Source organism: Chelmon rostratus, chromosome 22, assembly GCF_017976325.1.
Source record: "Chelmon rostratus isolate fCheRos1 chromosome 22, fCheRos1.pri, whole genome shotgun sequence".
NCBI classification, from domain to species: domain Eukaryota; kingdom Metazoa; phylum Chordata; class Actinopteri; order Chaetodontiformes; family Chaetodontidae; genus Chelmon; species Chelmon rostratus.
Window position 1 is genome coordinate 2692001 of NC_055679.1, and position 11914 is coordinate 2703914.

The 11914-nt window shown below is 44.4% G+C and overlaps 1 protein-coding gene across 1 annotated transcript in view; it reads right to left on the bottom strand.

Moving 5' to 3' along the window:
• The window catches only part of mpped1 (metallophosphoesterase domain containing 1), a 63999-nt gene extending 53658 nt beyond the window's left edge, over positions 1-10341 (bottom strand). Inside the window, exons 1-2 of the mRNA XM_041964307.1 lie at positions 10163-10341; positions 7173-7354 (exon numbers count right to left, since the gene is read on the bottom strand). Of these exons, the coding sequence (XP_041820241.1) occupies positions 7173-7354; positions 10163-10341 (361 nt within the window). The remainder of the gene's footprint in view (positions 1-7172; positions 7355-10162) is intronic.
• Between the last annotated feature and the right edge of the window lie 1573 nt (positions 10342-11914).

The following is an 11914-nucleotide window of genomic DNA, read 5'->3' on the forward strand; positions in this document are numbered from 1 at the left end:
ATGTTCCACTTAGCTAATTTATAAGGTTGTTTTTAGCTTGCTGTTGCCTCCAAACGGATATAAAGTCAAAGAATGCACCTTTAACGGCTCAGCAACTATTCTCTTAGTGGCAGTTTCAAAAAGTTCAAAGTTCATTTTCTCCATATCATCTAAATGTGTGCACAGAGGCCCCTCCCCTAAATTGTGACTATAGACTATAGTAGACTATAAAAGTAAAATATAAATGCAGTTTTATTTACCATTTATATTGGCCTTGCTAATGGGGTTGCCTATATATATATATATGTATATGTATAATCTTGTTTGATCCGACATGCAACTTACACATGTAGACAAGTGTCACGTGGAAACTTGAAAGCTCCAACTTAAAGGACATCTTGTCTTCAGCAGCTAAACTTCTGAAATGAGCAACATCTGCACACTGATAGATAGAAGTTTTCAAAGAGGGAGGGAGTAGCTGTCATTCTAATAACATTCAAGGAGGTGACTGAACTTTTTATGTGGAAAACCACATCAGACTCAAAATATTAGAGTATTTCTATACAGCGGGGGTCAACCTGTTGTGCCTCACTGAGTGATACATATGTGATATACTGTATCAGTGATGAGCTAAAGTCAGGCAGTAATATTCATGTCTCAGGTGTTACATCACCACCCCCGTTAGACTTGAAAGGTGACTCTGAAAAGATTTCAGCTCCTTAATGCTGGAGGTCGTAGTCAGTTTGGATTCAGAGCGGATTCACACTGCAACCAGCAGACAAGGACAAACATGTAAAAACTGTAACTTCTCAAGCAGCATAATCCACTTCTCCATTGTTGATCAGTGTGTTGACAATGTTCTAGCACTGAGTGTTGAACCATTACCCCCCGTCACGACTGCCCTCATTGTTGGGAACGTACAGATAAGCAGCGTCGGAGTGGATTGCAGCGCAGGAGTGCTCTGTAAAGTTTATTCTAACACATTTTGACACCTTTCTTCCCGCAGCTTTGCTCAGCATTGGAAACCGCTGTAAGTGCCGTGAATCCAAGCTGACTGCAGCTACAGCTCTGCAGAGGAGAAAGATAAACATGCCAGCCCACAGGTGGGGGATATTTAATCAAGTATTGGAGTATTACTTTAAAAAAAAAAGTGCTTCGGGAAAGGGGATGAAGTTGTTTCACCTGGATTAACCTCATGAGTGGAGTTCATATAAGCGAGGAAATGCTCCGAACATCCCTTTAATATTTAATTGATTCTGTGGATGGAAGCTGTTCTCACACATTAAGGGGAAAAGACTGCAAATAGCCGGTTGGTTTTGGTTATTTTCCTACAGTGAATCTGCACGACTGCCCGTCTATGATCTGTGTGTATGTGATGGCAGCAAAGCAGCCACTGAACTGCAGTCAGACGGGGAGACAGACAGAAGGAAAGAGCAAGAGAACAAAGCCTTTAAGAATTAAAGCCGCTCCTCTCTTGACCCCGAGTCGACTCCGAAGCACAATGAGATCCATATTTAAACACAACACTCGCTGCAGTGTATTCCCGCTCCGCTCCGCCAGCTCACGCTATCACAGGGCATGAATAAAGACGCCACTCAAGTCTACAGCGAGGCCAGCGCGCACAAACAAACACGCAAACACTCAGAGAAGCGCTGGCTCGGCTTACGAAATCCCCGCAGATGCTTGTTGGCGTGTGTGCGCTCGCAGCCCGCGAGTGTGCGCTGAAAGCCTGATCAAAGGAGCCATTATTGGAGACAATTGGACTGAAGTGGTGCTGCTCACGAGCCCGAGGTCTGCCTCTCGCCCTCGCCAGCCCTCCTTTCCTCCACCCTTCCTCGTCTTGAGTCTCCCTCCTGTCTCTCCCCTCACCTGTCCCGCGCAATCAGCCTCCATTCCCGACAATCCGGCACTCGCTCGCGCTCTGCACGAACGGCGGCTTTTCAACGCCGCTTACAGTCCTTTCAGCCATCACGGCTCTTCAGGCTGCACAATGTGCTAGTCAGAAAAGGAGTGTTTCACAGTCACACACTCACACAGAGTCGTTTTTCCATCACTTTCGAGGACATAATATCAACTTAAATTCATTTCCTGGAGACTTCTAACATCACAACTACTTGCCTAACCATAACCCCAAGTTTAACCCAAACCTTGGCCTAACCCTAATCCTAACCCTAACTCTTATCTTAACTCTAACCTTGACCTAATCCTTAAGACTTAAAGAGTTGTTTAACACTAAATTAACTTTTGTTAGTAATTCATAGTCAGTTTATCACACTCTTGATTGTACTAACCAGACTTTTTGTTGAAGTCGATCGCTTTTTTTTTTGGCCTTTTGACAGAGAAGCAATCTATCAAAATTTGTGCCGTTTTCTAGTCCTCCACAACTCTAAAGTACAAGGCAACGTCATATTTACTTCATCTGGACAACAACCCCTATCATGTCAATAGAGATCACCTTTTGGTGGAGTGGAGAATTCTGTTTTCAATCTTCTGACCAGCACAAACAGTTGAAATCCAGGTTTAAAGTTGCAAAGTATAAGTACTTTGTAGTAAATGGTAAAATGTAATATTTATACTGCTGCCCGTAGAGAGCGGGGAGAGAGTTTTAAACTGAACCCTCAAGTCATAATCCTGAACCAACCTTCACTCCAATCAAAATCTTTGTGCTTTCATGCAGCTTCCATTACTCTGATGCAGCAGTTAAGTCTCTGCCATAATGCTGCTGAAGTCGTGACCTAAAAAAAGTGCAGATACTTGATCCTTATTTGGTTGTTGTGTCACATGCGACTGGAATAAAACTCAGTTAATTTTAGGAGAAAAAATATGTGCTGGGGAGACTACATCGACACGTCAACCAACAACCAATGGCGGAAAGAGAACCAGCAGCAACCTCTGGGGCTGAAAAATGAAGCAGGTGAAGCAGTTCCTCGAATGGCCACTCAATCCCCATAGACCCCCATATTAAACTGGCTGACTTTACATCAGAAATAATCATGTCCACAGTCTGGTACAAAACAATCTTTTGGTCTCTATAGCTAATTTCCCTGTTCCTGACAATTGCAGACAGGATTCATTTTTATATAACTCACTCCTTTAAATTATATTAAGGCTTAAAGCATAACCATGGGCATGGCCACTTTGAGTGACAGCTGGCAGCTCGGCTTCAGCAACCAGGCTTCATTTGACCACCTCCATTGCACCCACGCTGCACCTCTTTGCCCATTTTTGGATTAGCCACGAGTTAGGTGGAGTTAGGCTGTAGCCACTGTCCCGGATCTTCAGAAACCTCACACAGACTACGTCCGTGTTTAATACAGTCGACAAAAGAGAACTTCATCCAACAAGTACACAGAGCCGGACTACATTTGACCTCCTCACAGAGCGGGACTGTTGGGACAATGTTTACACCACATTAGAGGAGGAATACGAGGAGTCTGAGCTCTATGATTCTTAGGCAACAGAGGATTTGGAAAGAGTTCTCAGTAAGACATGAGTCTGAATTGGGCCTTGAATGCCTCCATCATTTACAGTTTTCTATAAACCTTCAGAAAATACTGAAACATGCCATCACACATTTGTCTGACCAAAACCAAAACATATTTGATTTACAACTATTAGCAGCAAATCCTCACATTTGAGCTGAAAACACACAATGTTTGCCAAAAATTCTTGATAAATTACTTAAATGCTGTTGAATCATTTTCTGGTGATTTACTAAACGCTTAATTAAGCAGTTCAGCGATACGTGGTAAGAACTTAAATAAGTGAAATAAAGTTACTGTCAAGATTGTGGATGTTGAAGTTCTATAACACACACACTCCAGTTCAAGAAATGTAGAGGGACCACAATGCAGCAAAAATGTCTTGTGCAAGTTAGAAACACACACTCTTACACACATGGTCGTCATACAGCGACTGACAGCTGGACCTGCATCTGGACCTGATCACCATGACAACAGAGGGCAGAAGTTTGGCGTCAGTCTCCAGGGCGGTGGGCTAAGTTTACCCAGGTAAGGCAGCCCATCCTCTGGGGTCTCCCTCCTCCTCTCCAGCCTTTTTAAAAACCTCCACCTCCACTTTCTGTGCCATCTCCTCATTTTCCAGCTCCTCTCCCTGCGTGAATTTCATCTCCTGCCTCCTCAGTCCTCCCCTCTTTTCCTCTCCCCCCCTCCTCCTGCAGCGTTCCCCCTTCCTGACAAAGCCTTGAGCGGCTGCCAGCGGCCCCTGAGAGCCAACTCACTTCCTGCTAAAAATAAGAGCTGAGAGAAGAATCTCAGAGAGCTGCCACCGAGCGAGAGGAGGCGAGAGAAGGGGCTGAAATTGGAGAGAATGTGGAGAACGAGAGAAGGGGTGAATCAGCCCTGAAAGAAACAGGTGATGGAGGTGGAAGAATGAGTCTGAAGGAGGAAGAAAGACAGAGCGACAAACAAAAAACAGAGTTAAAGAGAACGATGAAGACTGAGAAGAGAGTCCACCAGAGGAAATATAAAAGAGGAGAAAGTTTGGAAGCAGATAACATTACCTGGCTGAGGCTTAGTTTGAAATGAATACGTTAAACCTCATCTCCCTGTAAATCTGCTCTGCACACACTGAACAGCAGGAGTTATATTCATCTACAGAATGAGACGGTGTGTGTGTGTGTGTGACAGAGATGGGGAGCAGGAGGGAATGAAAGAGAGAGAAAGAATAGGAATAGCCAGATGATAAATATTTATACGAGAGGAAGAGATGGCAGAGTTGCAGGGGAGAGGGAAATAACAGCAGAGGAGGGGAGGAAGGGATGGAGAGAGGAGAGAGCGACTTCAGAGGCAGCAGCAGGCGCGTTTGGCTCGGTTTATCTTTTCTTTCCCGTCTCTCCCGTTGCCTCTCTCGCCGCTGGAGTGCGGGCTAGCGGATTTGCAGCTCGCGCTCCCTGCAGCTTGCATGCATGTGTGTGTGTGTGTGTGTGTGTGTGGAGGGGAAGGACAACAAGTTCTCCCCTTATCTCCCCCCCTCTCCTCTCCCCTGCCTCAGAGAAAGAGACGAGCACACAAAGGCCCGCGCACCCGCTAACAGGCTTCTGCCGTTCCCGGGGAGGTTGGTGGCGGTGTTGATGACGCCAACGACAATGACGGCGATGGCGATGATAGCAGGGGCGCTCGGCTCGCTCCAACTGCTGCAGATTCACCGATTCAACAGTTTTTCTGATGCGCGGCTTCACGCGAGGTCACTTCATTCTGGTTTCCGACAGATATCGCGTCGCAACAACGAGGCTTACACTTGCTCCCAGCTCGGTGCGGAGATAAGACGCTTCCAGTGGAGGCAGAGAGTGAAAGAAGGCCAGCCTGAGCTCGGTAAAGCTCTCACACTTCTGCCTGACAAAAGGAAATGAGTCAAATACACTCCAGAAATCTCTTCATGTCACTTAATAAAGTGCTCTAGAAACCAGAAATATTCTAATATGACTGAACGTCTGATAGGCTACGTTTTAATATTAATTCATGTCACATCATAGTGATTCAGCATACTTTTGATGGTCAGAAGTATGTGGACAGCCTTCTATGCAACTGGACAAGTGTGACAGTCTATACTTAAAGTTCTTTTTAATTCCAGAGCTTTCAACCACATGTCACTGATGGAGTTTCCCGTTTTCCATGGATACGGCACACTTGTCGCAATGAGATCGGGGTTAAAGTGACGTCGGCTGAGTCATCCCGACAACCGAGCAGATTGAGCTGCACTTGCGCTGGCTCTTGTTAAGGGCATTACGCAAAATAGACGATAAAGTTGCGCCAGAAAACAAGATGGCGATGTCAAGAGAGAAGGAAGAGCTCGTTTGTTTGTTGGCTGAACAACAAGAAGTGAAAAAATGGAAAACAGCGCATGCGGCTGCTCAGGAGACACAGGAGGAAGGATGGGGAATACAGTCCATACACACATGCGGAACAAGGGTCCAGCCCGTGCACAGACCTTTCCAGATATGGACGTATGATGTCATTTACATCACAGGGACTCTCTCAGACATGCTTATTTGGCAACCTGAACAGGGCTATTTAGAAAGTATAAACGTATTAACTGGCTGTTGCTGAAAAATTGTGTCAAAAATGGGGTTTGATTTAATGAAAATCAATAATTTAGTGTAAATAATCTACATTTAGTGAGGATCGTCCACTCCATCCTGAAGAATGAACTTTACTTGCCTGGCTTGTTTCAGCGGTTTGTTCCTGCTGTTTCCTGAGAAAAGGGGGCTGTCGGTGTTAAACTACACAGATATGAACAGGCACGACTCTGCAGTCCCTGTCAAAGCTGAGAGGGGTGTAACACAAACCAGACTCACACGACACCACATCACACTGAAAGGGCCACACTCCGGTTTTGCATGTTTAGCACAAATCACATATAGGCCGTCTTTACATTACTGTGGTCCGTTTCCCACAGCGCAGCATAAGTTTTTCTGTTTGATTTTTTTCCTCTCTCCAGCCTTTGGTTTCAATTCGTGTCAGTAAGCTATGGAAATCAACTTGCATAGACTTCCTGTCCATCACAATAAACATTCAGTCAACTGCTTCCTTTTGTCAAAGTTATCATTGTCTGGAAGTGCAGTTATGAGCAGAAAACATTTTAAAAACCCTCCTTTGTGGTGTGTTCAAGGAACTCCTCAAGGATTTGAGAATCAGCGGCCACAGAGCGCTGCATTCATGAGCCCTGTTGTCAGAAAATTGAAAACAGAAGACAAACAATAAGCAGACTGAAATCTGGCTGCTTCTTTTGTTTAAAAAAATGCTGTGCAGAAGTCAATACAAATTCCTGATGTTCTCAGAGAGTCCTTGAACTCACCAGAAAGGAAGAAAAGACGAAATTCTTTTCAGTGAGCGAGGAAATCAATTTAAAAATGTATGGCATACTTGGGAAAAGGTTCAACAGTAAAGTAGCTGTTGAATTCACAGTCAGTGTTCTAAAGTGTGTAAAACCTCTGGTATGGTCCTTTAAATGACAGTAAAAACAGTATGAAAAAAAGCTTATTGTAGCTCCGAGATCCTGCAACTTCAAAAAAAACCTTCAAAGTTTTCTTAAAAACTTTCAGCATAGCACCCAGAGTGAGTAAATTTAGCCTGGCACTGACCCCGGCTGCATTAATAGATCGTCACAAGAGGACCCAGTTACAGAAAACAGGCCCCTCTGGATCCAGAGCCACAACTCTCAGAGATACTGACCCAGCCAGTCGTTGAACTTCTTGACCTCAGAGGGCAGTCCCAGCTCAGTGAAGTCTCCGGCGTGGATGAACACGTCCCCGTACGGCATCTGGATGCTGTCGGTGCGGGAGTGAGTGTCCGAGATGCACACGAAGCGGGTGTAGCCTGGCGGCTTGGGCGTGTCGTGGGGCATCGGGTCCACCCTGAAGAACAGAAGACAATAAAGTGGAGGAAAGTTAAGGGAGAGAGGAAGGGAAAAGGGGTCACTGCGGCTGTTGGTGCTCTTAAACAATAAAGAACAAAAGAGGCGTAGCGCCGTATGCAAAGTCTCTGTGGTAAGAGGCTGACAATAAAAGAAGTTTGAATTAGTATCCAGCACAAAATCATCCCCACAGACTGAAGCAGAGGAGGAAACAAGAGACACAGCGAGAGCGAGAGGCCACAACAAAAGCGTGGCGCCGAGAGAGACAGAAAGAGAAATGTGTGGAGATAGAAAAAGAATAAAGCGCAGATATAGAAGAAGAGCAGAGTCCGGTGGGATTTCTGGCGAGCGTGCAGATCCGTGACGTCTCCAGGGGGAAGAGGGGAGCTGGTGAATAACCGTGGCCCACTTTAGTGAGCTCTCCTCCAGGTACGATAACACCCAGCTCCTCCTCCTCCTCCTCTTCACCCCACCACAAGAGAGACGACGAGACGAGGGGAAGCGGGAAAGGAGACACGCATGCATGTAGGACAGCTACAAGAAGCATGAGTCACAAAAGTAATGAAAGTTCAGGGAAAATTCTTAAATTCTCCGAAAAATTTACTTCAGCAGATTACTTAAACTACAGTCAACTAAAGTTAACACTACACCTAAAGCTGAACTTAAGCTTAAAAGGCGGACAAGCTGTCAGTTACCATAAAAATCCTAAAGCTGTGGCCTGTATGAACGAGTAAAGGCCATTTGTTAGTAAAAGTCAGGTAACGAACATTTAAGAATGACAAAGCACATGTACTATAAATACAATACTATTAGTATATGCAAATAATGTCCATATCTACCAGCTGTAGGCTACGTATCGCTAACTCCATCTGTACAAAAGATGTAACCACACTGTTGCTCAACAGAAATACTTTTCACTCACTTATCTGCTTTTACTTGCTGTTATTTCATTGAGTTTGTTGAATGTTGGTGGCCGAGGCAGCACGCTACTCAGTTTAGCACGCTAGTTAGCCCAACATGGTAGCTGAGGCAGATAGCTTGGCTGTGTTTAGCAGCACGTTGCCAGTGATAGCAACACGCTAGTTAGCTGGACATGTTTCTAGCTAGTTGTTGATAGCTAGCATGCTGTTAGCTGGTGGTGTTGTAGTAACAGAAGAGTACAGCTTGCTACAGGGGGCACAGGTTGAGAGTGTGGGTGCGCAGGTAAAGAGGGGGGTGATTCTGGGATACAGGAAGTGTTTAGTTTCATTAACAGCAGCTTAACGCTGATCGTAAAAAGCAGCAACATGGAAGCAGAGGTAATTAATAAGTGACTGGTAGAGTGGTGAGAATGACATGATGATGTTGAAATTTAAAACAGCAGGCACAGAGGAAGTTTGCCATAACAGCAAACAGCAGCCACAGCAAATTAAAACAGGACCAGAGCAGAAAATATATGAAATTCACGTATGATATATATCTGAGATGACTACAGCTTGTTCTTCTTGGGGTTGGCAGTCTGTCGGCTATTTTGTTTCTCCCCGGGCTGGGAGGTCAGAGGTCGTGGTTCGTGATCTGAGAGATTTCACGTCCTGCTCACACTAATTTTTAGGAATCACACTCAAAGCCTTTTCGAGCACTTACACATTGAAAGTTTCAAATTGTCATGTTTTGGGCTAAGTCACGACGATAAGTCAAAATAACCATCATGGCATCAAATCCAAAAATCCTACAGAGAGCTGCCGCAACTGGCAACTGCTACAAAACTTTCCCTGACTGGCTTTAAAAGTGTAGGCGAGACAACAGAGGCACACTGAAGGCCATGCATTCATTTTCAAAAAGTTTTTCTGGCATTATTTAATTTTTCTTAAAAAAATACACTTCAATATAAAGGTTTGACTCTTTTATACCTGTTTATACCTGTTATACCTGGCTCATCTGGTTTAAAGGACGCTTCACTTAGAGGACTGCTTCAACATTTGGAGAAATACGCTTGTTTGCTTCCTTTCTGAGAGCTAGATGAGAGGATTGGCATCACTCTCATGTCTGTATGTTAAGTATGTAGCTGGAATCAGGACGCGATTAGGATTATCTTAGCATAATGACTGGAAACTGGATGAAACGGCGAGCTCGGCTCCCTCCAAAGTTTAAGAATACACCAACAAACACCTCTAAAGCTGACTTACTGGCAGGATACAGTTCGGTTTTTTGCATTTTTTTTAGAAGGAGTTACGTGGGAACACGTTTTTGGTCAACAACACTCTTTTCATAACAGCTAGGTTGCCATGTTTGGTACTGTCTTACCTGTGTACGGAGACCAAAGCCAAAATCTAGCAACCAGCACTATTGCCGGAGATGCTGTGCAGATACTGAGCAGATTAATAATGTTGTTTTTGGCATTTTTACATTTCTGTTTGTGTGCAGATTAAATGCATGACATATAATAAGCTTTAGAGGTGTTGCTGGATGTATTTTTGAACTTTAGATACAGCCAGGCTAGCTGTTTCCCCCAGTCTTTATGCTAAGCTAGGCTAACCATGTCCTGACTCAAGCTCATTACTTAACAAAAGGGTATTGATATGAATTTTGTCATGTTTCTTTAGGAAAGAAAGCAAAAAAGTGTATTTCTTTAGACAGTAAACTCCTCCTTAAATTGATCTTCTGAACAATAAAACTTATGACAAGCAAATCTAATATCTCACTCTGTGTTGGAAGCACAGGAAAATGATTAGAGAAATGTAAATCAGATGGGTGACACCATCAGAGTGACTGTGCTTTATGTCCACATGGCCTTAATTAGCCCCCCTGCCCATCTCTAAGGTCTACTCACATGTGGACGTGTGGCGGCTGGAAGCGTCCCTGGTTGATGTTGTAAAAGGTAAAGGCCTGAGTGGGGTTGGTGCTGTACTCGTCCACCTCCACCGCTGTCCTGCTGCCTCGCTGCGTGTGCGATTGAGCCTGCGACTGCTGCCGCCTCGCCGCCATGATCTCCGACAGGGTGAAGGCCATGACACTGGGGGTGGAAGGAGAACGGGCGGAGGACGGCGAGGTGTCGGGTCAGGAAGTTGTTGTTTTCGCTTCGGAGGAGTGGGCGGACGGTCCCGGGCCTCGGGAGAGGCGTCCTGACAGACTCAAACCCTCGCTGAGTTCACAGTGAGCTGAGGAGAGAACATCACCTCCTCCTCTTCTTCTTCTTCTTCTCTGCAGCTCCTCTGCACCTGAGAGGAACACAGCAGACATGAAGAGTGTGTGGTAAAGATGAGAATTCATAGAAGTGGAAAAAACAAGTCATTTATTAAGCCAAACATTTTCTGGTTTCAGCTTCTCAAAATTAGACGCATTGCATTTCTTTTAATGTTTATCATTGTAAAGTGGATATTTTGGAGTTTTTGTCATGTCTCGTCAGATCTGTGTTTTTGTTCACGAGCGTCATGTCTTGTCTTACACTTCCTGTTTTATTGTGAAACCTAACTCTCCTCTCGTTTCAGGCCCCTTGACTTCCCGGTGTGTTTCCCGCCTGTCTGATTGTCTACCCCGCCCTAATTGTCTCTACCTGTTCATTGTTACCTCGTGTATATATAGTCCGCGTCTCCCTTTGTCCTGTGCCAGATTGTTTCGTGCCATGTCTTTGTACCAAGCCGTGATTTATCCAGCATTCCTTGATCCTTATCTTCCTGTTATTGCTTTGTGTTTTTTTTGTAAGTAAGTCATTGTTGAACAAGTATTTTTCGAGTCTAGCTTTGATTCATTTGTTACTTTGTTTCCTAGCCATTTGAGCCTTTTTGAGTTTTGAAAATTACCTTCCAAATTATTATAAGCGTCTTTCGTTTGTACTTTGTTGCCATACATTGTATGTGCTGTTGTTATTTATCCTGAGCGCCTTTTGTTAACAAATTACTTCTTTATTTTGTAACTTCGCTGATTGTGTCTGAGTCTTGCATTTGTGTCCTGAAACCTCGCGCCTCCGGGCCCTGTCAGTTTTGGACCATGAGAAACACAAGCTATCAATTTTCTGACACAAATTCTGCTTCCTGATAATTATTTGGGTATGAAACCATCCATTTCTTTTTCAATGTTTGTCCATTTTTTCAGTGATTTAATTTATTGGGTTTTAAAAGGGTGTTTGCTCGTGGCAGACAGGGTAAGGCTGCAAATCACAATTATTGTCATTCACTAACACAAGCCAGCAAATAGTGAAACATGTCCATCAAAGTTATCACCAAGTGTCTTGTTTTATCTGACCATCAGTCTAAATATCAACTAATTGAGGTAAATCAAAAAACTCCACAGTTAAACTCAATTCTTGAATTCTTCAATGTTTCAGTCCGTAGACCTTCGTCAGGATAAAAGCATTTAGCCAAACAGCTCGCCGTTCTGCTGCCTAAACTCACCAATCAAACGCCAGTGCTATTTTCTGTCTCCTCTGTTAAATCTGAGTTTCTCCGTCTGCCTGTATCCTCCACTGAACCGCCTGGGATCAGTGTTGTGTGTGAGGTAGCATAAGGACATCACTATGCATCGCTTCTGAACTCCAGCTGGAAGTCACTATTTGTGTAGCGCCTTTAGTTCACTGCAACGCGTG